Here is a 23,908-nt window from a genome sequence, read left to right on the forward strand (position 1 = left end):
TGGTTGATGCTTTTGCGCTTTTGAAGCATCCCCAGCTGTGTATAATGCTGCCATGGTCTTACGAACATTTCATTTTGCAATGAGGCTTGTGACCACACTGGTGTTCCATGAATTCACGACTCGGCCAGTCGAAGAAGCCAGCTTGACTTTGGACTTTCTTTTCCCCACCGCATTGGCTCTCCTGGTCACGACTCTACGAAGTCGATAACGATACCTTCTTACCTTCTGCTGGGATGTCTGAGTTTGTCTCGGACACGAAAGCAAATGCAAAGCTTGTCTGAGCAATTATATTGTCAAGGCAAGATGAGTTGCATGTTTTACTCCTCTCTCCTTTTGGGATCGAGAGCCACGCTTCATCATGTATTCCTCTCAATGGATACTGGCATCGGTGTCCCCGCTACATCTGTCATCTGATTATTTGCATCGGACTCGCCCACCTAGGTACTTCTGTGTGATGACCACGAATATCTGTTTTCTTTTATCCTTACCCAACACCTTCCTTCATCTCTCTTTCTCGTCTTTCTGCTCTGCCCTTATCTCATGTTTTTGGGTGGTTCTCTCTTGTCCTAGAGTTCGGTGATAGGCCGGCGTTCTATCTCTTACAGGAGTGGGCTTTTCCCCTTTCTCCCCTGTACTCGATCCTCTTGTGTCTTGTTTTTTTTTTTTTTTTTTCTTTCTTTTTTTACCTGGACTCTTGTTAGACTCTTCCGCTCTGCGCGATAATGAATGTGATGTGTACAGTGAGACTTTGGATTTTTGTTCTCAGGTTTGTAATTGTAACATGTGTGTATTCAAGGATGTTCCTAGTAGTATATGTAATTCCAGCATTTACCAACACGATCTAAAAATTGGATTTTCTACATAAAGCAACTGGATGTAGATGTAGATAGTTACTAAGTAGGAACATGACCCAATATACCCTCCTACTGACAATCCTCACAGGCCGCCTTCTCCTTACTTTCCTCCTTCTTTTCCTCCTCTTTCTTTGCCTCCTTCTGCTCACCCTGTTCCTTCTTCAAAGCCCGATCCGTATGTCCCAAATCCCTGTTCGGAGCAATGACATTCCGCACAAGAGACTTGAGCGCCTTGACTTCTGAATGGAGGAAGAAATGGTTAGACCAAGCATTGAATAGCATAACTAGACAAGTCTGCCTTGCATTATATATATTGAATTGCATAGAAACCAAACCCCAATGTATAAAACAGAAAAGCAAAGTAAAGAAAAAGGAAACATGAAAACGTACCAGGGAATCCCCCATCCCTCTTCCGATCCCACAGAATACTCTCCTGCGTCGTGATCTCCCCATCAACCATCGTACCATGCCATATTGTCACCGTGAACACGCCGCCGGTTTTCGGGACGAGGGCTACTTCGCCTAGGTCTGTGCCGAATGTTGAGAGGAGTTCTTGGGCGAACTTTTTCTTTTGTTAGTATTTGTGTTCAAATGTTATATTGGTGAGATCTGTGTATTATGTTCATGGTGATGGTCGTTTTGACAGTGACAATATATCAAGTATCAAAACAACCAATCAAACACCAACCCCGGTCAAAAAAGATTCAACAAAAAGACCTCGAACATGATACGTCAAAAGGGAAAGAAAAATCACCACGTACGTATGCGGCGCGGAGCATCCACCGACACTGTGTGCAGAACTGGATTGAAATGCGGGGGAGATGGACGTTTGCCAGTGCAATTTTGTCGTTGTCGGTGTTTGAATCTAACTGTTTCGAAGTCGATGTAGATTCAGCCATGATGAATATTGGGTTGATGTCGATGCGACTGGTGCGATTGATTGGGTCAATGAGGGGGGTTGTGTGGTGAAGTGTGTGTGGGTGGAGTGTTTCGGATGACGGGGTAGTGTAGCATGTATGTATGCAGGTGGATGGATCGGGGAATCGTATTTCTGGTTAGACACAGGTCGAGAGGTGATATGTACGTTGTATGTTCAAGCTGATGTCCGCCGGAGCTTAACTAGTGGGATGGGAATTTGGATGATGTCAGCGGGGATGGACTGACTGTATAGTTACCAAGGACTTTCTTTACTATTTCATATTAGTGGAATAAGAAATCTGCTATATTTATTCATATACAAAAGTACTTTGGCAAAATCTACTCCGTGCCGATTGCTAATTTAGGCCATACTAGGCCGAAACAATGGAGGCCTGACCGGACTCCCGGGTCATCCCAAGCAAATCGCAGGACGTGTCGGAATTGGGGCCGAATTACAAAATGCTCTTTGCGGAAATTCGATTAGATCGGTATGGTATTGGTCATGCGAATCTATGATACATGAATGGCAACTCTCACGCCCTAGCTAACATAGAGGCTTTTTGAAGATTTGAGAACCCGTAAAGAAAAGGATACATAAGAGAAAGGAAAGAAAAAGAGAAGAAAAAGAGAAGAAAAAGAGAAGAAAAAGAAAAAGAAAGAAAAGGCCGATTCCAAGCAAACACAGCGAGAAGGGGGAATGGTGCAATTCAAAGAAGAAGAAGTAGTTAAGCGCAACAGGTGCATCGTCAAGTGCACTGTCTGCAGAGTCCGAGGACGAAGGGAGACCGGGGTAGCGAAAAGGGCGACAAAACACAACGGGACTCGTATAATCCCCGGAGGCGTGGAAGGTTTCGTGCAAGACCAGCAGACGATTCTTTCAGGCCGACATCTTTGTCCGCGCGAGCAATCGCAGTGCTTTGTTCGGGTCCAAGGGGGGTGGTCGTGAATGGGTCCGGAATTAAGTAGAAGAGAACAAGAGAAAGAAAAAAGGAGAGCGAAATGTCATGGCGAAAAATTCCCGTCGTGAGTGCATTACATGACGGTGCAGCAACCTCCCTGTTGCTGGGGAGCATAGGGATCCTCGCGCTTGTCGACCTAGGAAAATGGAGTTAGTTTTGGACATGGGCGCACGCGATGAGACGATAGAAAAACAGGCCGGTCGCATACCTGTCCCCATACGGATGGAACCATAAAGTCGCGAGTGTTGTTACAGTAACTGATGAGACTGTTGAAAGTGTTAGTTAGTTTGTCTTTTTTTCTTTCTTTCTTTTAACAAAGAAAAGGGTTGGAAACGGACGAGAGAGCTGCCTCGGAGACCTTGACCCGTGGACGGTCCAGATCCTCCTTTAGACGACCATTGAGCTCGGTCAACCGACGATATTTCAAGTCGGCGACACTTTGCTTCTTATTCTTGACATCACCCCCGGATCGAAGTTCGTAGGGAGCCATCGTGATGGGTTGAGCTGTGAAGGAAGCGCGAATAGAGAAAGGGGGGAGAGGGGGATTTTGGATCGGCAGGTGTTTCAAGGGCGTAAGAATTAGGTTAGGGGGAGGGGGGCGGGTAATCAGGGGCCAAGACGCCGGACAAAGAAGAAAAGTAAAAAAGAGGGTGAAGGATTCGGATATCAAGAGTTATAAGAGAGAGAATGGACAAATGAATGTGGTTTAGAGGGGATTTGAGGAGATCCCCCGGGTGGTAGGTCCGTGGGTTTCCCTTTTTTATTTTTCCTTACACGTTACGTTGGTATATGTTATACTGGGGGGAGGGAATTTATTCGGGGGGGGGGGGAAGTACCCGGTACCTCTTGTTTGATAGGGTTTGGACAGTACATAACATGTACCCAGTACTTCCTATTCGAACTTTTGATGGAATTTATATTATAAAAGTACATTGTCGGGGTCGGAATGAGATAGTTGGAATTATAATATTAGTAGATTGACTCGAGATATATTTTGAGTCAACCAATAATAGATCATAATCATCATGTATAGTCATCAAATATGACACATCCTCAATAGACACACCTAGTTATACGGAGTACCTAAGTAACCAAGGTGCCGATGTACTTTTGAATTCCTGCCTCAGGCCACCACACGTGATCGCCATCGCTTAACGCGAAGTGGGAACATTGGCGGGATCCAATTTTTGCTCTGGCCTCAACACGCACATTGTGAATCTTCCCCTCGTTATCGGGTATTCGCGTGGCAGGCTAATCGCATTCTTCCCAGCTGCCCGTGTGTTGTCGCTGGCTTCACCTAGACTTTTTTTTTTTTCCAATTTTATAATTTCTTATCAGTCACCTTTGATCCTTTCCCAAGGGGCATCCACCCATCATGCCGCCCCCTCCGCATATTAAGCCTGAGAATGTCCTCAAGGTAAGCGTCGCCGTCGCTGTCGTCGCGAAATACAAGATACATCGGTTGCTAATGACTCTTATCTCCTACAGAGGGCCCAGGAACTCATTGCCGTCGGTCAGGCTCCCGCCGCCTTGACTGTCCTCCACGAACATGTCACCTCCAAGCGCACCCGTAGCAGCCCCATCGCCTCTCTCGAGCCGGTGATGCTCCTGTTCGTTGAGCTGTCCGTCGACCTTCGCAAGGGCAAGGCCGCCAAGGATGGTCTTTACCAGTACAAGAACATCGCTCAGAACACCAATGTCGGCACTATCGAGGTTCGTGTTGATGATCGCCAGAAAAAAAAAATATAAATTTTTTTGTGACATGTCACTAATCTAGGGTTTCTTTCATCTCTGCAGATTGTTCTCAAGAAGTTCATCGAGCTCGCCGAACAGAAGGTCACCGAGGCTCAGGCCAAGGCTGATGAGATCCAGTCGACCCTCGAGTCCGCCGCTCCTTCCTCGAACGTTGAGGATTTGGAGGCCATCGAGACCCCCGAGACCATCCTCCTTGCTACTGTCTCCGGTGAGCAGTCTCGCGACCGTACCGACCGCGCCGTTGTCACCCCTTGGCTCAAGTTCCTGTGGGAGACTTACCGCACCGTCCTCGAGATCCTGAAGAACAATGCCCGTCTCGAGATCATGTATCAGTCGACTGCCCTTCAGGCCTTCAAGTTCTGCCAGAAGTACGCCCGCAAGACTGAGTTCCGCCGCCTGTGTGAGCTCCTGCGCAACCACGTCCAGAATGCCGCCAAGTACTCTTCCCAGATGCACGCCATCAACCTGAGCGACGCCGACACCCTGCAGCGCCACCTCGACACTCGCTTCCAGCAGTTGAACGTTGCCGTTGAGTTGGAGCTGTGGCAGGAGGCTTTCCGCAGTATTGAGGATATCCACACCCTGTTGAACCTCAGCAAGCGCCCCGCTAAGAACATTATGATGGCCAACTACTACGAGAAGCTCGCCCGCATTTTCCTTGTTAGCGAGAACTACCTCTTCCACGCTGCTGCCTACAACCGCTACTACAACCTGCTCCGTCTTTCTTCCGTGGCCCTGGCCAGCGGCCAGAGCTCCAAGAAGGAGAACCCCTCCGTCACCGAGACCGAGATGACCAAGGCCGCCTCCTTCGTCCTTCTCTCCGCTCTGTCCATCCCCGTTATCAGCACTTCCCGCTCCCGCGGCGCTCTCGTCGATGTGGATGAGGCTCGCAAGAACAAGAACACCCGTCTCACTAACCTTCTCGGTATGGCCACTTCGCCTACCCGTGATGTGCTCTTCCGCGATGCTCTGAACAAGGGTCTGCTCCGCCGTGTGCGCCCTGAGATCCGCGAGCTGTACAACATCCTCGAGGTTGACTTCCACCCTCTCTCCATCTGCAAGAAGATTACCCCCATCCTGAAGCAGATTGGTGATGATCCCGAGATGGAGAAGTACGTTGTGCCTTTGCAGCAGGTCATTCTCACCCGTCTCTTCCAGCAGCTGTCCCAGGTTTACGAGTCCGTTGAGCTCAAGTTCGTCTACGAGCTTGCCCAGTTCCCCGCTCCCTTCCAGATCACCCCCGCCATGATTGAGAAGTTCATCATGAACGGTTGCAAGAAGGGTGACCTCGCTATTCGTGTTGATCACATCTCCGGTGTCCTGACTTTCGACTCCGATGTCTTCTCTTCCTCCAAGGCTACCCACGCCGGCAGCGGCGCTGGCTCCGCTGAGAGCGAGGTTGGCTCCATCCAGCGTCTGCAGCACACCCCCGCCGAAATCGCCCGTTTCCAGGTCGCCCGTCTCGCCAAGACTCTCCACGTCACCTGCATGTACGTCGATCCCTCCTACAGCCAGGCCCGTCTTCAGGCCAAGCAGACTGCCCAGGCCCGCGCCATTGCTGGTGTCACCCAGGAGCACGAGGAGACCCTCGCCCGTCGCGTTCTTATCGACAAGAAGAAGGAAGCCGCTACCGATGCTTTGCAGCGCAAGCAGCGCGAGGAGGAGACCCGCAAGCGTGTCCGTGCCCAGCAACTCCAGGATGCCGAGAAGCAGCGTCTGGCCGATGAGCAGCGTGACCGTGAGCTCAAGCGTATTAAGGATGAGCAGGATCGCATTCGCCAGGAGGAGCTCAAGAAGCAGCTCGAGGAGCTCAAGACTGGTGTTAAGGGTATTGACGTCAGCGAGATCGACCTTGACGAGCTTGATGCCAACCGCCTGCGTGCCATGAAGCTGGCTCAGCTTGAGAAGGAGAAGAACGAGCTGAACGACCGTATCCGCACCACTGCTAAGCGTATCGACCACTTGGAGCGTGCCTTCCGTCGCGAGGAACTGAAGCACATTGCCGCCGATTACGATGCCCAGAAGAAGCTCGACACTGAGCTTTACGAGAAGCACGTCGCCGAGGAACTGCGCGAGTCCAAGGAGAAGCACGCCGAGGCCGTTGCCCTCAAGCACCGCCTGGGCCGTCTCGTTCCCCAGTTCAGCAACTTCCGCAGAGAGGTTTCCGAGAAGCGCCACGAGGAGTTCGAGAAGCGTCGCAAGGCCGCCGAGCGCGACTTCGAGGCTAAGAAGAAGCAGCGTGTCAAGGAGGTCCAGGAGCGCCGCCGCCGCGAGAAGCAGGAGCGCGAGGAAGAGGAGGCTCGCCGCCAAGAGGAGCAGGAGCGTATCGAGCGCGAGGAGCAGGAACGCACCGCCCGCGAGGAGGAGCGCCGTCGTGTTATGGCCGAGGAGAAGGCTAAGCGCGATGAAGAGCGATCGTTCGTATTCCCTAATTTTAGTTCCCCTTCAAATCTTGATACTAACTTGGCATACAGCAAAATGGACGAGATCGCTCTCAAGCAGCAACAGAGAGAGGCCGAAGCCGAAGCCCGCCGTGCAGCCCGCAAGGGTGGATTCGAAGAGCCAGTCGCACGAACCGCGCCCCGTCTCAATGTCGCCCCACGTACCGGAGGAGCTCCCCTCACTTGGAGAGAACGTGAAGCCCTCAAGGAAGCCGGTGGTGCCCCCGCCGAGCCCACTCGTGAGCCCACTCGTGAGCCCGTTCGCGAGCCTGTTCGTGAGCCCGTTCGCGCCCCCGTCCGCGAAGAGCCCGCCCCTCTCCGCAAGGGTGGATACATTCCTCCTCACCTGCGCTCCGGTGCCCCCGCCAGCGCTGGATCCGCCCCTCCTCCCCCCGCTCCCCGCGAGCCCCGCGAACCCCGCGAGGCTCTGCCCCGTGAGGCTCCCACCGAGCGCTGGGCGCCCCGTCAACCCCGCGAATCTTCCTCTCAGTCTCCTGCTCCCGCTTCGGAATCCAAGCCCGCCGCCGGTGGCAAGTGGGTCCCTAAGTGGAAGCAGCAGCAGTAAACGACCGAGCTACGACTTTCCAGTTAAAAAGTGTATCCAAGCTCTTTTCTTTTTGGCGCTATTCTCATGACCCTTCTGCATATTTCGTGTATCATTCACCCATGTTCACCCCGTAACTTGTTAATGGGGGCCCCAGTTCTGTCTTTCAGCTCGCTCGGAATATGATATAATCTTTTCCTAGTTTTTCTTTTTGGTTTAATTTGGTGGTGTAGATGTTTTAGACAAGTCTTTTTATTCCTATCTATTGATAGCGGTGGAGTTGAGCCGATCCCAACTCTCGATAGCACTGGCTCCGCATAGGTACAGGTTGCATACAAGCATGCATGTCGAACGCAGGTACCTTTTTTTAATGAATGTTGAGCTCTAATGTTGAGCTCTAGAATACGAGAGAAAGAATGAGCCTACTAATCGAATTGAAATGAATGGTATCACAATTTCAAGCTTAAGAAGTATGTAACCTAGGAAGAGGAAGCTCTATGAACAACTAGGACGAAAACATAATGAAAGATGGCCTAGTAAACATCAATATGGATATCTGACAAGAATAAAAAAAAAATAAAAAAATAAAATAAAAGACAGCAGTCCATGTCCTGACCTGAGGAAACAGAAACAGAATCGCAAAAAATGATCAAGTCATGAACATCAATCAATATCAAACTTACGCAGCAGCCACTTCGGCATTAGTCCCAAACAGCTTCTCTCTCCATTCCCCACAAACAGCTTCAAATCCACTGACTACATCACCGCAGACCTTGCCCGCCTCTCGATCTTTGAGTCGACGATCCCAGTCACCGCGCTCAATCCACCGGGATCCCTCTTCGCGACTCTCTTCTTCCCGTCGAATATCAGCGACGAGTTCGCGCGCAGATCGTAACCGACGGGAAGCAGTTGAAGTCAATTGTCTCGATTCGTAGAGGGTATCGCTTAAGCCGCGAAGGGTATATGTGATATCTGCTGTTTGCGAGATGAGGGCTTGGAGAGAGGCCAGGGGATTTTGCGCGGCGGACTGAGGGGTTCTTGATTGGGAGTCTTGGTGTTCTGGGAAGGGGTATGGGAGATTTGGCAATAAGCCTTCGTCGATAAGGGGCATGAGCGAGTCGATTGCGTCTTCGGAAAGGAGGGGGAATGGAGAGAAGAGGAGTGGGTGGACGAGGGATTGGAGGGCGCGCGTTTGGTGGGTGAGATGTGATGTGATTGAGGAATGAGCGGTGATAAGTCTGCGATTAGAGATTAGCTATCGGGATCGGTGGGATTGTATTATAACTTCCAAGATGGTGAACATGAACCTACCTCATGGCACTGTTTTCAATCCCACTCTGTCCGCCGAGATCTTTCAACGACTCAACCGTCCGCTGAATGACACGGTCATTTTCACTTCCGTTATTCTCTATACCCCGCCGAACGAGACTCTCAATCTCGGCCATTTGGCTCTCCAAGGCGGGGGACATATCCGCCTCCTCTAGATCGGAGTCAGGTCCATAATCCGAGCCATCATATTGCGACTCCTGCCGGCGGTGCTGTCGCAAATGATTTGCACGGTTTTTGTTCCTTGGCGGATGGAGCGAATCTCTTTCTGATGAGATGGAAGGTGATCGGGAGCGCACGCTGTGCGCTGATTGCATATACACGTCTTCCCCATCACTGTGGCCCATCTGTTGTGACCCCGCACGACTGGCTTCCTGGCCTGACGCATATCCATATCCATCTTCCTCTTCTCCCCAGGCATCAGCTAGCTCATCGGCCAGGTTTCCCAGTCCTCCGCCGCCTGCATCAGCGGCGCCGGAGAAATCTCCGGATTCACGGTGGGACCCACTCATGGCGTTTGAGTTATGGCGCGACGCGATGGGAGACGGTGGTGCTGATAATTGGGGTGTCCGCGGTGATTGGGGACTTGCGAGTGCAAAAGTATTCCCAGTTGTTCCGGGAGAGATGGGTGAGTCGTATGTGGCCGATGGGTAGCGGTGTGAGAGTTTCAGGGGAGACGGAGGGAGGGGCATTGGGCCGTTTGGAGGTATCACACGGGACCTCCTGGGTTGGTGGAAGCTTTATTGGGGGAGCTGAAAGAGCTGAATTAGGGCAATATAGCCAGAGAAAAGGGACAGACGGTTGTAGTCCAGCTGCAGAGGGACAGTTGTTAATTAGGATGCCCAATTGGATGTTCCGATAGCTCCGGATCCGAGTCAATGTCGTAGTATATAGCGCGGTGGCAATTGAACAAAGACCAAGCTAGGATCAATTGATATATAGCAAATGTGAAAAAGGACTGACTTCTTAACAAAAGAGTGACTGCATCACCAGGATGCAGGAGGGGTACAACAACCAACAACTCAACTTCAACCCTCACCGCCGACTTCTACTTATCACCGCCCGGCAAAAAAAGAACAAGAGCATCAAACCCCACATTATCAACATTATAATTCTCACATTGACGATATACCATATCAAGATGAGTTCGATTGAGCGCATGTCCCCGTTGGACCTGCTAGACCTTAATCTCACAAACCTCGACCCTCTTACTGAGAATTATGATCTCGGCTTCTACTTAAACTACCTGAACAAATGGCCCTCATTGTTCAGCACCGTCAAGGACCATGAGGCCGGCATCGTAGGTTACAGTATGTTCAATTCTAGCTCTAATTCGGGCAAATTCTCCTCAAATCCTATCGAATATATCTGACATCTTCATTTAGTCATGGGCAAGCTCGAAGAGCAACATCCTGCAATGCGCCAATCCGAGCACTACACACCATGGCACGGACACATCACAGTCTTGACCGTTGCCCCAGCTTGGCGCCGTCTCGGATTTGCCCGCAGGTTGACCGAGCAGCTCGAGCGAGGATCCGACAGTAACGACGCCTGGTTTGTGGATCTCTACGTCCGTGCCGGAAATAAAGTTGCATATGACATGTACAAAGGAATGGGGTAAGTGAAGCGATGTAGATGCGCGGATGCTGAATTGAATGCTGACATGTGTATTTACAGATACTCCGTCTTCCGGCGGGTGGTTAACTATTATAGCGATGATCCGTCGGGGATGTCGGAGAATGGGGAAGATGCGTTTGATATGCGCAAGCCGTGCAGTCGAGATAAGAAGCTCGAGCATGTACGAGAAGATGGGGAGAATTTCCCTGTTGGGCCGGAGGATGTGATGTAAACCAATATTTTGTGGTTTTTATTGAAGCAGCCGTGGATGGCATTTCTTTTTCTTTTTCTTTTTCTTCAAGGGCTTCTTATGGCATGCAGGGCTTATGCAGGGCTGGGGTTTATATTATATTTCCTCGTATAGAATCAGACATGATTATAATCATTCTTTGCATTTTCCGTCTAAGTACATCATGAAGTGCGCCGTGTCTTCCACTGACTGGATAGAAGCAAAACGAGTTGTTGGGAGGTAATCAATATGCAAAATGATGGCCGAAGTATGAAGCCAATGGTATCTATCGTTGTCCCAACCTTTTTATGCCAAGAAATAAATCGAACAAGGCTGAAACCTGAAACCTCTGTGGGGGTGATGGGTATATTTTATAAGATATTTCAGCAGTCAGCAGCCGAGACTCAAGCCTTGACATGGAACTTAAGACCGGAGCGCAGAAATCTGACACAGGTCATAAGAACCGCAGAAGTAGTGAGACAGCAAGCGGTGAAAAGCTGAACACCGAGGAATTGGTTTGTATCTGCCAAAATTGCACCACCGATGGGAGTACCGATCAACAGGCCTATGGAAGTGATAGCAAAGACCATTCCCAAGCGAGTACCTAGGTTGCGCACGTCCGGAGTCATGCTCGCCATAACCACAGGCGGCAGAGACACAAATCCACCCGAGAAGAAACCGTAGAAGACGGCAAGGATGATGATGCCGGGTACGGTATGAACACCGATCCAGACGAACGCCAGGGTAGCAGTGATGGTCACGGCTGGAGTGAGCATATTCAGAGGACCAACGTGGTCAGCGAGGAAGTTGGGCGCAATACGACCGAAGGTCGAGGCTGCGTTTAACATGGAGAGCAAGTAGAATCCCAGGTTGGCGTCTACAATACCTGTCTCTATTGCGTACGACTGCACATAGAAAAGGAAGTTGTAGAAACCCAAGAAACCCATGAACATGGCAATAGCGAAGACAGTAAAAGCCGGTTCCTTTAGGGCAGACAACTGGTAGAGCTTGCGCTTCTCCTTCGGCTGGAAGCGTGAGCGCATGATGCTAATCGAAATGCAAATGGTGCCGAAGCAGACGAACCCAAGTGCTCGAGTAGCCCAGGCAACACCGACCTTCTTCTGCAACTGATCGAACATGATTGGGTAGATGACACCACCGATACTGCTGCCACTGGCAGCCAAGCCGTTGGCCAGGCCTCTCTTGCGGCGGAAGTACTGTGGCAGGATGGCGACAGAGGGCACGAAAAGACAGCCTGCTGCGAGTCCGACGCAAATGCCTTGGGAAAGAATTAGCTGCCAGTATTTTGTGGCAAGACTGGTCATCATCAAGCCGAACGGTAGTAGGAATGCGGCGAAGACGATGAGGGATCGAAAGTAGCCAGCGTCAAACAGGGGACCTGTAATGACTCCAACCATCATCAGAAGGAAAGACTGCAGCGATCCAATCCAGGCAATGGTTGACGATGAAGTACCGGCGAGTAACTCTCGCTCATAATAGGTTTGATATGCACCCCATGTATTGATAATGCCCCTATTTCAAGTCGTTAGCAATAGGATCTTTATATCAAGAATATATTCTTACCATGAATTGAAAAAGAGAAAGAATGAGCCCAAAACTTGGAGCCATGTTTGTAGCCCAGTATCGAATGTTAACTCGGGTTCTTTGTCTGTTGAATGTGATATATTGGAGTTGGCATTTTCCTGAGTGGCAGAAGAATCAGCGAGGATCTTTTGCTCTATGTCCACGCTAGTTGACCCCATGTTGTTTGATGTATCGGTCAAATAGATGGCCCTCACGGGTGAGAGCGTGAAGGTATTAGCCGTGTAATGATATAAAGTCAAGACGAAAAAATAATATAAGACATCTATAGAATTTTCAGTGGCTTATAAACCCCCAAGTTAGCGGGGTTTAGCTGGGGCATCCCGAGGTCGGCCATTCGGCCATTCGAGATATAAAGCAGGTTGATGACACAAATAACAGGGGGGAGGGGGAGGGTGTTTCTAAAATAGGATATAGAGGTGGTATACTTTGACTTGAGCATGTTATATATACCTAAATTTACTAAAATAACATCCTTTCCCCCATGTTCTTTGTAAAAGTCTCAATGCTTATTGACGGCAAATCGGTTGCCCAGGTGCCGAAACTGGCCTAGTCACTAGTGAGATCCATAAGCTGAGTTGGATGCAACATTGAGAATAGCCGAATCTGCTTTTTACCGTGAATATCCGTCAAGAGGATGATCCTAGTATAGGAATCAGGATATGCCTGTAATGCAGGATGAATGTGTGCATATGACTTGTGTACTCCAATATCCCAGTCGTGACTTGAGTTATACTTGGAAAAATATGAAGCATATCAAAATCGTTCAGGCAATTGAAATCCCGACATCTTTCACGTGGGTTATATGCGCTATAATTGCTTCTTCTATAAAGTCAAAGTATGTATATGCAAGAAGATAAACAGATCAAATTATTTTTGGATATGTTTTTTTCCGTTCTAGATACATGTACAAAGTCTCATTGATGTCCATGTTTCATCAAGGACATCCAAGTCTCTTTTTTTCGACGGGTTCTTCGAATCCCAGAACTCCAAACGCTATGCTGAAACCCAAAGAAAAGCAAAAGATGGAAAACAGCCTCCGTGGGGAACGGTACCGTTTTGACCACTACAACAGCTCCTCGCATGTCCAATCCTCATACCTAAAGTCGAACACTGTTAGATATGGTCCGTCACTCATTTTGGACAGGGTATTGCTTACCATCCATCGGGCAGGTATCGGCGAATGATCAGGGGAATCTTCTTCTGGTTCAATTCCTTCATGGCGATCTGCAGGGGATCGGTCTCACCCTCGAGGTCGACAAGAACGGGGGCGTTCATACTATGGCAAATGTCAGCAAGCCGAATCTAACGAAATATATGCGCAATTGTCTGCATCACAAGCAACGTACCTGATTTGCAGGGCACGGGTACCGAGAACACGCGCGCGCTCGTACTTGGTCAAGTACGGGGTGGTGGTGCGCTGATCATTGGGTACTTTCTTCTCGCGCGACTGCTCCATCACTTTTCCTGCGTATCCGGCATTGGGATCGCCAGAGACAATGACATTCTCGCCGTTGGTGGTGGGGTAATCTTCTCCCTCAACTCCGTCTTCGCCCTCGAGGCCTTCGTGTTCCTCCGGCTCCTCATCAAACACATCCTCGCCGGGCTCGTAGTCGAAGCTGCGCAGACCAGATTGTTAGAAAATGGGGCTATACAAGTATGTGCGAACACATTGTGAAGCTGCCCGGCGGCAAAATGGAAGCAAAGCTCCTTTGCGCCTGGTCCCCGGGCAATCTGGTGAAGGGAGATAGCTTACGTCTCTTCGACGTCGTCGTCGTGGCCGTAGTCAGACATAATGACAGTTAAACCTGTAAAGGAGCGAAGTATTCGTAGGCCGAAGCGAGCGATGAAAGACCCAGAGGTATGAGAGACAAGTCGGGGGGGGTTCGAGGTGGGATTTGATGCTAAAAATCCTGGGAGCGGAAAAACTTCCTCTGTGTTGGCCGTCACCGCCTTTCTGGCAAAAATAAAATTATTAGTTCGACATTCATGTCCGAACTTCCTTGTGCCCTGAGATACTTTCTCTTTCTCAATCGTCCTTTTCAGGGCTTCTCATGATGGCCTTGAAACGTAAGGCATCATCGGAGGGGGTCACAACCCCCAAAAGACGCCAGAAGCAGACTGTCCTGGACAATTCCGGTAAGTTTACGTCCTTGGATAATAAATATCCGATAAACTGAATCAATTGCTGACGATTCTACAGACATGATCTATGAGGAGACTCACTCCGATGCCGAGTACTCAGCTCCTGGAACTCCAAGCTTAATGAGCGAATGCATGGACGATTCTCCGGCGACTCCATTCTCGGCCACCTCTTCCCGACGTGAGCGATACCCATCCGAGTCCAAAACCCTACCTTGTCCATTCGAAGGGTGCGATAAGGCCTTCAATCGTCCGGCTCGACTCCAGGAGCACCTCCGATCACACAACAACGAAAGAATCTTCCAGTGTGACGTTGAGGACTGCGACAAAACATTCTTACGCATTACCCATCTTCAACATCATGTCAAGAGTGCACATACAAATGTTCGAGATTACGTTTGCGACTACCCGGGTTGTGGAAAGAGCTTTGTGAACGGGTCACGGCTTCGCCGGCATGTTGCTACGCACGACGGACATGATAAGTACCGCTGCACCGAGTATCCACCTTGCAACGAGACATTCCGGAAGCACTCGACACTACAGAAACATGTCACAGTTGTGCACTTGAAACAGAAGCCATTCCCATGTAATCACGTCGACCCAATCACAAAGGAGAAATGCGACATGGCTTTTGACAAGGCTGGTAATCTACGGACTCACCAGAGCAGAGTCCATTCCGAGAAGCGATTCACTTGCGCAGAATGTGCCGAAAATATGGAAGCACAGTCATCCGAAATGGCCGACGACAGTGCAAATCAGGATGTATCATTCCCCACATATGCCAGTCTACAAAACCACATTCGGATTGTTCACCCTCCCCAATGTCCCGAATGTCCGTTGGTATGTTCCACAGCACGGGGACTGCGACAACACCTCGAGATAGCCCATGGCAACGTCACCCTCGAAGAACGAAAGATCTTCCCCTGCACCGTTCCTGGTTGCGGGCAGAGCTTCACCAAGCAAGGCAACTTGACCGTCCACGTCCGCACAGTCCACCAAGGTGAGAAACGGTTCGTCTGCGGCGAAACAGATCTCTCGAAATCCACCAAGCTGGATGGATGGGACGGCGTCGGTTGCGGCAAGCGCTACGGCAACAAACTGACACTCGAAGACCACATCCGCGTTACACATATGGGTCTCCCGAATGCCAGGAAACGACGTCAAGCAAAGACGAGCAAAAAGCCGACGCAGAATTCCGTTTCCACTCTTTCCGCTCTCACGGGCCAAGGCTATGCCGAGGAAACAGGACGACAGATTGCATGCTTCTACCTCGAGACGTGCCCACATCGTTTCCATCGCAATTACGATTTGTGGGTACACATGACGACCAAACACCACTGCACGGAAGACGAGGTCCAGAACCTGTTTATGCAGCGCGCATTGCTTACCGATGAATCCAGTCCCGGAGTCAACTCGCTGGGAATCTATGGTCTTGGATATGATCAGGATGGTCAGTCTTACTACCAACAATCCCAATCATATACGGCGGGAGATCATTCCTCGGATATTGCCTTCGGCTCACAATCGAACGATTCGTCTTATCTCCCCAGTCAGCCGGGGTTGGATTCTGATTATTTGATGCAAGACGATCTCCCAATGAGGGCAGTTGACAATATTTGATTCTTTAATACCCGATATTGATTCTATGATACCCCGCCGTAATTAGACGGCTGGTTGGTCCTGTCAATGCTTACCATGCGATGGAACAATGATGAAGGGCATTTCTACGATTTTACGATTATGTATCTAGCGTTCTTATGCGTATCCATGGACTTTTCTTTAAAGAAAGTCCCTATTCCTCGACAGCATGTTGACTTCATTCGTGTTTAATCTGACAAATTCAATCCATGAAGGACCGGCTTCAACATGAATTCATTGATACTAACCATATACACAGCTTTTAGAGACCGTACTGATATATCAGGTTTATAGACAGAGATGCCCTCGTCTTATTATAATTGGCTTGTTCTTATTTTTATATTACCCCCCTGAAACAACATGCTTCCCAATGGTTGAAAATATGACATGAGATAGTTATCTAGAGCTAAATACTTCTCCGTACATGTTGTGAAATTGGTGTATCTCAGATAAGCCAGGCTCCTTGCTAGCTCTTGATGTAACTGCGTATGGATAGATGCGATGTCCCAGTTCCATCCGTCCGTATTCAGCCATCTTTCTTCTCGGTATCTTTTTTTCATCCTTCACCGCAGAAATCGTCAGAGTGGCCGACGGAGTACTCACTGTTGAACCCCACGAACTAGGCCAGCCAATGATCCTCATAATCCCCAACCCACAAGCCTTCCTTCATCATATCAATCAAACCCCAGGGAATGTGTCTAGCATGACCCTGGAAAGGAGGAGACCTAAGCGCAAGCACCGGGTCATCATCCTCTTTCTCCTCCCAGACAAGGGTCTGCAGGGGGTAGTCCCAGGCAATAGCGTTATCATCCCTATACCAAAGCGAGGAATGAATTATCAACCGCTGCTCGGCCCAGTTGTTCCGCTCATTCTGTTTCTGGATTTTTTCGAGACAGCGCTCGTGTGCCTCGATATCCCTTTCCAGATCGGAAAACAGCGGGGGCAATTCGACAGGGTCCCAGGGGAATGTCAACATGCCGGTTAAATGCTTGCAGAACTCCAATTGCACGGCGTTTGCTACGTAGATGGTGAAGAGGCGGACGATGTCGCAGAACAGATGAACAGCTGGGAAGCCGCGGGCGAGAGCTAACCATTGGATGATCCGAATCAGTATGACCATGATTTGGTCGTCGTAATGGTCGAGGTCGGTGATGCGTGCGAGTTCAATGCCTGGTTGGCTTGAGATCAGGACTGCTGGTCGTTGAGGGTTCTCCGGTGGCAGGAATACGAGGGTTTGAGCGGCTTTCGGATCGTTGTCAATGACGGATTGCTTTGCGGTCAGGGCTTCCTTGTCGTACTGCTCCGCCACTGGAGGCCAGCGATCCCAGTACAGTGTTCCTTTGCAGGTTTCCAGGCGGTATTCTCTGATGTGCTTTGTAGCTTTCTGCTCTTTATCCCAGGCAGGACGGGGGTCATAGATTGTGTCTAGAGGTGTTTAGAAAGTCAGTTCATTTGGAGGAAATGGATGGGGTTTTTGCAAACAGTTCTTGCGGCGATTCCACGCGGTCTCATAGAGCTCCTCGAAATCTGCAATCAATTCCTTAGACACCAGGAATCCATGAGCCATCTCCCAAGCGGTCTCAACTCGGTCGGTGATCCAGTAAATTGGCTTGGATGTATAACGAAGAGGTCCCACCAATTCCCGGAGCATTTGCAGCTCACGACAGAATAAAAGTTCGTCACGTTCCCTGCACCATTCACCGTTCCAGGACGGCGGGAGCTGAGGTGCGAGGTAGCACTGCACTTGAAATCCCATGGGTCGCGATTGATGTTTCGGATTCTGTTTGCAAACATTTCTCGGTGTCTGTAGTCATTGAAATAGTCTGGGACATTCCTTAGAGATTGCTGGAGCTCAATCACTTCCTCGAATGAGCCAAACAGCGAGCAAAGGAGATGCGCAAATGATCCAGGGAGAGTGTCAGTTTTGAAATCAGGAAGATAGGAAGCTATCATATCTGGTAAATCATTTAGCTTGAAGCCGATGACGAAGTGTGAGACTTCTCCTCGCAAAGCATCGAGTTGACCACCCTGCTCAGCTCTCCAATACAGGAGTTGTTGCATGTGCTCTTCGGATGAAAGTTCAGGGGACCTGTTAATGATTCCAGGGAGTGATATCGGTTCATTTGAGATCTGGTGGAGATCCAATACACTGGGAAGATGTGGGAGGTCTCCATCATCTTTAACCTAGACTTCCTGTTGTGGAACTGTGTATCTGCGCATCTTGATCAATGCTCGCGGGTTGGAAGGCACGTGAATATTCCAATGCTTTTGCTCCGGGGTTATGTACTAGAAAACCATTCGAGAGTCAGACAGAGTAATTGTAGTGATTGACCATGCAGAGGGAAGTATGCGCGTGGGAAGTCAATCCCAGTTGAACCACAGGACAACCACAGCCCAGCGGCTACATCCAACCATCATGAAAGCAGAGGGAGATGAGAAGAGAAGAAAGACGAGACAATGAAGGATCTCAGATCCATGTCTGTAGTCTCAGGTCTCTCGATTGTACCATGATGTTCTAGAATAGGTGAGGCTGGGAGAGGGGACATACTACGTGCTTGTCCGCCTTTCACTTACAGTCTGTTCTGGGGTGGCCCCACGAATGTAGTGCCCAGATGGACAAATTCAAATCAGAAAATGGAAGGAACGATGAAGATGTCGGATGGTGAAGCGTAAAGTTGAAATGGTCTCATTGGGAGAGGACTCCAAGGAGACAAAGGTTGCGATGGGATGGGGAAAGGTCGATGAGGAAAGGTGAGTGATGGGGAAATCATAGGTGAACTACGTGCTACGCTTTTCAGGCGCTAGTTGTTGATTACTGGTCGATACGCGTTGGCGTTAGGTCGACTCATGTTCATGTTCATGTTATCAGAAAGACCACATATATTGTCCTTGAATGTGTGACATTTGAACAAAAAGGGGAATACCCAAAAGAATAAATATTCCAATAAAAGACTGAAGGAGATGCATACTGGAGATGCAGATGTATACTCCGTACTGTGCCAAGGTTCATCTCCTTAGCTCCCGAAAGTGGCCCACTCTTAATCCTCTTTGGGTATAGCGCTCTCTCTCTAAATTTGTACTGAACACGATCAATCTACCTACAACATAGGTAGGTAGAAACCCTTGTAAGCTTAAGTCTCGGGCTTGGACGGAGATAAATTTCGGATTTTGAAAGTAGAATCCGATTCACTCAACGCTCCGGCCCAAATCCGCGCAGGGGAAAGAAGCCCCTAATCAATTACGGACTTCGGAGGAAAAGTCCGCTTCATTCTACACCCAGATGTTCGTGTACTCCATTTATAATCAACAGTGGAATCAAAAGTATATAACTATGCTATACCATTAGTTATCAAAATCCTGCAGTAATCACAGTATCATACCAACACAAATCCTTCCCCCACAGCACTTGACTAGACCTCCTGTCTTGCAATGGCCGAGACGAGATATTCTATTCCGGAAGAACCTCCTATAGACTCGTCTAACTTGGGGGGGAAACAAGATGACACGGAGATCAGTGCCTCCAGCGACGATACAGAGCTCAAGCGAGAATATCCTTCGGGCCTGGCGGTAACTCTTATCCTAACATCAGTTACTCTGGCCTATTTCCTATTCTTCCTGGATCTTGCTGTTATTTCCACGGCCACTCCGGCCATTACAACCCAGTTTGACTCGTTGGTGGACGTCGGTTGGTAAGTACATACCCATTCACTTGTCCAGGCCACGACTGCTGGTCGTTTTTATCTTTTTGCGAGACCCTAATCCATCTTATCTAGGTATGGCGGTGCCTACCAGCTTGGAAGTGCAGCATTTCAGCCCTTAACTGGCAAGATCTACAGCAGGTTTTCTATCAAGGTATGTCTTGGTTCACGTTGGTTCACGACTCACGTGTCGTGAACACGAAGCAAATTCTAACAAGATCATTGTATAGTGGACCTTTCTCGTCTTCTTCGTCATCTTCGAAGTTGGCTCTGCTATCTGCGGAGCAGCGCATTCGTCAGCCATGTTCATCGTCGGTCGTGTTATCGCGGGTATTGGGTCTGCTGGGGTAGCCAACGGCGCAGTAACAACCATCTCAGCCGTCCTCCCAACACAGAAACAGGCCCTTTTCATGGGACTCAATATGGGTATGGGCCAGGTGGGCCTTGCGACGGGGCCTATTATTGGAGGCGCATTTACGACAAATGTGTCCTGGCGGTGGTGTATGTGAACCCCATTTCTTACTGAGATCCCTAAAGGCTGACTTTTCTTACATTAGGTTTCTACATTAACCTCCCTTTGGGCGTTATCATCGGCGGATTCCTCCTCTTCAACACAATCCCCGAGCCGAAACCCAAGGATCCGCCCCTGCAGATTCTCAGCTCTGTCATCAAATCTCTCGATCTCCCAGGATTCATGCTTATTTGTCCGGCGGTCGTCATGTTCCTCCTGGGCCTCCAGTTTGGCGGCAACAAATACGCCTGGGATAGCTCAGTTATGATAGGCCTGCTAGTCGGCGGCGGCGCTACCTTTGCTGTCTTCCTGATCTGGGAATGGAGACAAGGGGATAATGCTATGGTACCGCTGGCTATGATTAAGCACCGAGTTATCTGGTCGGCTGCGACGACAATGTTCTTCAGCTTGTCTAGTGTTCTTGTCGCTGATTTCTACATTGCAATCTATTTCCAGGCAATCCACAACGACACGCCGATAATGAGTGGTGTTCATATGCTCCCAATCACCCTCGGCATCGTTCTATTTACTATGATCTCGGGAACTCTGAGTAAGCCCCTTCCAGTCGTGATTTTGTACTTTTGCACACTACCCGTCGCTAATACTAAAAAGTTTCCGTTTTGGGCTACTATCTCCCATTCCTTCTTATGGGAGGTGTGATATCATCTATTGGCTACGGACTCATGTCGACATTGGATACTACAACTCCAGTTGCAAAATGGATTGGATACCAAGTTCTCTACGGCATTGGAAGCGGTTGCACGACTGCAGCCGTAAGTTCGATGTTTCTCAAGTTGCCAAACAATAGACCACGTGCTAATTCGTATGTTTCATCCAGCCCTATATAGCCATCCAAAGTCTCGTGGCCCCAGAGCAGATTCCCCTTGCTATGGCTGTTATTATCTTCGCACAAAATATGGGTGCTGCCACCTCTCTGATTGCTGCAAACGCCATCTTTAGCAATAGCCTTCGTTCAGAACTTCAAAAACGCGCTGCACAAATTAGCGTTTCTCCAGACGCTATTATCAATGCTGGAGTCCGCTCTATCCGTGACATGACGTCTGGCTCTGAGCTAGCCGCTGTGCTTGAAGCATACGCTAAAAGCATCGACAAAGTTATGTATCTCGGTATTGCTGTTAGCATCGCTGTTTTGGTGTTTTCTCCGGGACTTGGATGGAAGGATATTCGGAAGGCCAAGCCTCAGGTCATTACTGATAAGTCTCCTGATGGAGGTGATAAAGATTCGGCTGTGGTTGGCGAGAAGTAGGGTCGTTGGTCGGCAATGGAGTGGGGAAGCTTGGAGGACTATATTTATCATTCTTTATACGGTTGCATATCTGCCGACGCGGGTAGTCAACTGGTTATTTCCTGTCCTTTTTGGGGAAATTGGAATTATTCTTAGGAACCTTGTCCGGACAGTTTATACAACATTTAATATTCTCTTTTGTCACACTTTCCAATACACTGCAGAAAGTTATTCGATGGGTAAAGATAATACAAGTGATCCGCATTCACACCTAGGCATAGGAACGGCTTGTATACGTGCATGTTTATTTTGATCAACAAGGCACACCGAGTGAGAGGGGTCTTGGTTATGTAGCGAGATGATTGACTACTGTATGCACAAAACCAACAAAAGGTTTCGGTAATATGGTATATTGCATAAACTATATAATTATTCTGTGCTGCCCTAATTCAAGTCCATCCTAGACATTAGGTATCTTTCCTAACTAAGTTAAAGCGTCACGACAAGTTTCTTTCCCGAGACACCCTTCCTCTGGAGGTGGAGAGCCTCTTGTATCTTGTCCAGTCCCCTACCCACAACATACGGAGGAGGAGCCGGCACAAACTGGCCCTTTTCAAGTGCCTGTGGCAGGAAACCCGTGTAGATACGAGAGACGACGCTATCAGGGTCAACCAGACCATCGACAAGGATGAATTTGGCTTCCACTCCGGTCCTGATGCGCGTCCCAGTTGACTTGATCATACCACCCATCATACCCATCAAGTATGTGCCTTTACCTAAAAATGTCGTAAGCTTCTCAGCAGGTATGATGGTGCCCGCCACAGCAATGAATTTCCGCGTGAGCTTGGGATCACGTTTCTTTATAACCGCAGTGCATGTCTGGACAGCACCATCCCCAATCGTGTACGCACCGACCAGTTCGTGGCCTTTCAGAGCGCCGAGGAGATCCTTGACTAATGTTTTGCTCTTGTAATCAAAGACCTGGGTAGCACCGAGACCCTTGACATAGTCATAGTTCTTTGGAGACGACGTAGACAAGACCTGGTATCCAGCAGCGACAGCAAGCTGTACGGCGTTGCTACCAACACTCGAAGCGCCGCCAGTGATGATGACAGTGCGTGGCAAGCCCGACTTTCCCACAACCTTGCTAGGCGCTGGGATCTGAGGCCTGTCGAGACCCAGATAATCTGGATGGAAGAGGCCGTATGCGGCAGTTCCAAGACCCAGTCCCAAGACACAGGCCTGTTCATCGGTGATACTTGGTGGAATCAGCGTCAACATGTTCTGTCTCATGACTGTATAGAGCTGGAAAGCTCCCTCGGCCGGACGGTTGACTTCTTTTGCAATGGCCGCAGCACTACCGCAGACTCGGTCGCCTACGCGGAAATGCTCCACGTCGGGACCGACCTCGACGACTTCACCGGCGACATCGGTGCCGAGGATAAACGGATACTTGATGTAACCGGCAAGTGCCGGGCCGATGTACTGCAACACCCAGTCAAAAGGGTTGATGGCCACGGCGGTGTTTTTGATTACGACCTGACCTGAGCTAGGGCGGGTGTAGGGCGCGTCGCCGACTTTGAATGGTAGGACCTTTTTTGCGGGGATCCAGGCTGCTTGATTCACTGGTGCCATTTCTGCGGAGGGAAGAGGTGGACGTGCAAAATGAAGCAGCGTCGATTAGACGGGATGATGTGTATAGAAGGAAACCGAACCAAAAATGAAATCCGCCGAAGACTTGAGCGGGGTTATATGTACATGCATTGCCATTATAAGAGTTAAAAGATCTGAAAGGTTTAGGGGTTGTAACGCGAATGTATACAATGGACGGAATTGAACGGTATTCAGACCGATGTCCGGTGTTGAGGTCCGGTTGAAGTCCGGTTGAGGCATGACGCCTTAGGGTTCGTTACGGCCCGAGCGGCATCATTCTACCTTTATCCCCGAGGTCGACATGTTCTAGTCCACCCCAAGCGCTGCTTCCAAGGGTACTTTGCATTGGTGGCATAAGATAGCTGTACGCCTGCCCATATATATCTCCGTTCGGCTATGCAGATTCTAGCTGCAGCGATATCTGCCTATTAGTGTCATCTCAGCGAGAGGCTTTATTTTGACACACGCAATCTGCTCGAAGCTCAACTTCAGTTCATCTTCTGCTTCTCTTCAACATATCATCTTGGAAAATGACATCATCTGGTAGAGTTAGGCCTAGTTCGATCCAGTCTTGGAGTCGCTCTAAGCCAGAGATAGAGGAAGGTGGAGCTTTTTATATGGGTTTGGCTTTAGAAAGATGCAGAGCCTAGCTGTGCATGGATGCTCCACTGATTTTTTTTTATAGAGAGCTTGGTATCTCCCTATGTAGGAATGTTGATACCAAAAAGGAAACCTTTGAATAACTTGGAATAACTTTATTTCCTCCAATAGGCTC

The 23,908-nt window shown here is 49.3% G+C and overlaps 11 protein-coding genes across 11 annotated transcripts; 4 read left to right on the forward strand and 7 right to left on the reverse strand.

The window, feature by feature from the left end:
• Positions 1–923: 923 nt before the first annotated feature.
• On the reverse strand, positions 924–1,753 carry N7455_000159 (Rdx family protein; the record flags this gene model as incomplete). Its single annotated transcript, XM_040952183.2, has 3 exons — positions 924–1,093; positions 1,245–1,416; positions 1,616–1,753. The coding sequence occupies 3 exons, from the start codon at positions 1,751–1,753 to the stop codon at positions 924–926; spliced, it is 480 nt and encodes a 159-aa protein (XP_040817120.2).
• Positions 1,754–2,433: 680 nt separating this feature from the next.
• On the reverse strand, positions 2,434–3,250 carry N7455_000160 (guanine nucleotide-binding protein subunit gamma). Its single transcript, XM_040952154.2, has 3 exons — positions 3,070–3,250; positions 2,940–2,997; positions 2,434–2,867 (listed from the first exon to the last, which is right to left on the reverse strand). The coding sequence occupies exons 1-3, from the start codon at positions 3,219–3,221 to the stop codon at positions 2,805–2,807; spliced, it is 273 nt and encodes a 90-aa protein (XP_040817240.1). The 5' UTR covers positions 3,222–3,250; the 3' UTR covers positions 2,434–2,804.
• An 856-nt stretch (positions 3,251–4,106) lies between these two features.
• Positions 4,107–7,492, forward strand: tif32 (putative eukaryotic translation initiation factor 3 subunit EifCa; the record flags this gene model as incomplete). The annotated part of the gene is made up of 4 exons (XM_040952210.2): positions 4,107–4,148; positions 4,220–4,444; positions 4,529–6,903; positions 6,961–7,492. The coding sequence occupies 4 exons, from the start codon at positions 4,107–4,109 to the stop codon at positions 7,490–7,492; spliced, it is 3,174 nt and encodes a 1,057-aa protein (XP_040817301.1).
• A 658-nt stretch (positions 7,493–8,150) lies between these two features.
• On the reverse strand, positions 8,151–9,489 carry N7455_000162 (uncharacterized protein; the record flags this gene model as incomplete). Its single annotated transcript, XM_040952427.2, has 2 exons — positions 8,151–8,709; positions 8,783–9,489. 2 exons carry the CDS (start codon positions 9,487–9,489, stop codon positions 8,151–8,153), a joined length of 1,266 nt encoding a protein of 421 aa, XP_040817351.2.
• A 302-nt stretch (positions 9,490–9,791) lies between these two features.
• On the forward strand, positions 9,792–10,646 carry N7455_000163 (peptide alpha-N-acetyltransferase complex B subunit NAT3; the record flags this gene model as incomplete). Its single annotated transcript, XM_040952461.2, has 3 exons — positions 9,792–10,107; positions 10,183–10,414; positions 10,475–10,646. The coding sequence occupies 3 exons, from the start codon at positions 9,792–9,794 to the stop codon at positions 10,644–10,646; spliced, it is 720 nt and encodes a 239-aa protein (XP_040817125.2).
• A 401-nt stretch (positions 10,647–11,047) lies between these two features.
• Positions 11,048–12,478, reverse strand: N7455_000164 (MCT family MFS transporter; the record flags this gene model as incomplete). The annotated part of the gene is made up of 2 exons (XM_040952085.2): positions 12,228–12,478; positions 11,048–12,176 (listed from the first exon to the last, which is right to left on the reverse strand). Exons 1-2 carry the CDS (start codon positions 12,404–12,406, stop codon positions 11,048–11,050), a joined length of 1,308 nt encoding a protein of 435 aa, XP_040817420.2. The 5' UTR covers positions 12,407–12,478.
• An 833-nt stretch (positions 12,479–13,311) lies between these two features.
• N7455_000165 (DNA-directed RNA polymerase core subunit RPO26) lies at positions 13,312–14,039 on the reverse strand (the record flags this gene model as incomplete). The annotated part of the gene is made up of 4 exons (XM_040952268.2): positions 13,312–13,345; positions 13,405–13,524; positions 13,595–13,864; positions 14,002–14,039. 4 exons carry the CDS (start codon positions 14,037–14,039, stop codon positions 13,312–13,314), a joined length of 462 nt encoding a protein of 153 aa, XP_040817159.2.
• Positions 14,040–14,272: 233 nt separating this feature from the next.
• N7455_000166 (C2H2-type zinc finger protein) lies at positions 14,273–16,007 on the forward strand (the record flags this gene model as incomplete). Its single annotated transcript, XM_040952137.2, has 2 exons — positions 14,273–14,384; positions 14,449–16,007. The coding sequence occupies exons 1-2, from the start codon at positions 14,300–14,302 to the stop codon at positions 16,005–16,007; spliced, it is 1,644 nt and encodes a 547-aa protein (XP_040817087.2). The 5' UTR covers positions 14,273–14,299.
• A 637-nt stretch (positions 16,008–16,644) lies between these two features.
• On the reverse strand, positions 16,645–18,086 carry N7455_000167 (uncharacterized protein; the record flags this gene model as incomplete). Its single annotated transcript, XM_065603741.1, has 3 exons — positions 16,645–17,450; positions 17,508–17,634; positions 17,688–18,086. The coding sequence occupies 3 exons, from the start codon at positions 18,084–18,086 to the stop codon at positions 16,645–16,647; spliced, it is 1,332 nt and encodes a 443-aa protein (XP_065462232.1).
• A 1,368-nt stretch (positions 18,087–19,454) lies between these two features.
• On the forward strand, positions 19,455–21,501 carry N7455_000168 (MDR family MFS transporter; the record flags this gene model as incomplete). Its single annotated transcript, XM_065603742.1, has 6 exons — positions 19,455–19,714; positions 19,799–19,877; positions 19,954–20,224; positions 20,281–20,784; positions 20,847–21,007; positions 21,073–21,501. The coding sequence occupies 6 exons, from the start codon at positions 19,455–19,457 to the stop codon at positions 21,499–21,501; spliced, it is 1,704 nt and encodes a 567-aa protein (XP_065462233.1).
• A 468-nt stretch (positions 21,502–21,969) lies between these two features.
• Positions 21,970–23,115, reverse strand: N7455_000169 (zinc-binding alcohol dehydrogenase family protein; the record flags this gene model as incomplete). Its single annotated transcript, XM_040952083.2, has 1 exon — positions 21,970–23,115. The coding sequence occupies one exon, from the start codon at positions 23,113–23,115 to the stop codon at positions 21,970–21,972; it is 1,146 nt and encodes a 381-aa protein (XP_040817092.2).
• Between the last annotated feature and the right edge of the window lie 793 nt (positions 23,116–23,908).

The sequence above is a fragment of the Penicillium solitum genome (assembly GCF_028829755.1).
Source record: "Penicillium solitum strain IBT 25940 chromosome Unknown utg000001l_segment0_segment0, whole genome shotgun sequence".
Classification (NCBI taxonomy): Eukaryota; Fungi; Ascomycota; class Eurotiomycetes; order Eurotiales; family Aspergillaceae; genus Penicillium; species Penicillium solitum.

Coding starts and splice junctions, on each gene's coding strand:
- N7455_000160 (XM_040952154.2), bottom strand. CDS start 3,221: ATGGCTCCCTACGAACTTCGATCCGGGGGTGATGTCAAGAATAAGAAG. Junction 2,998..3,069: donor GTCTCCGAGGCAGCTCTCTC/GTCCGTTTCCAA, acceptor CACTTTCAACAG/TCTCATCAGTTACTGTAACA. Junction 2,868..2,939: donor TTCCATCCGTATGGGGACAG/GTATGCGACCGG, acceptor CCATTTTCCTAG/GTCGACAAGCGCGAGGATCC.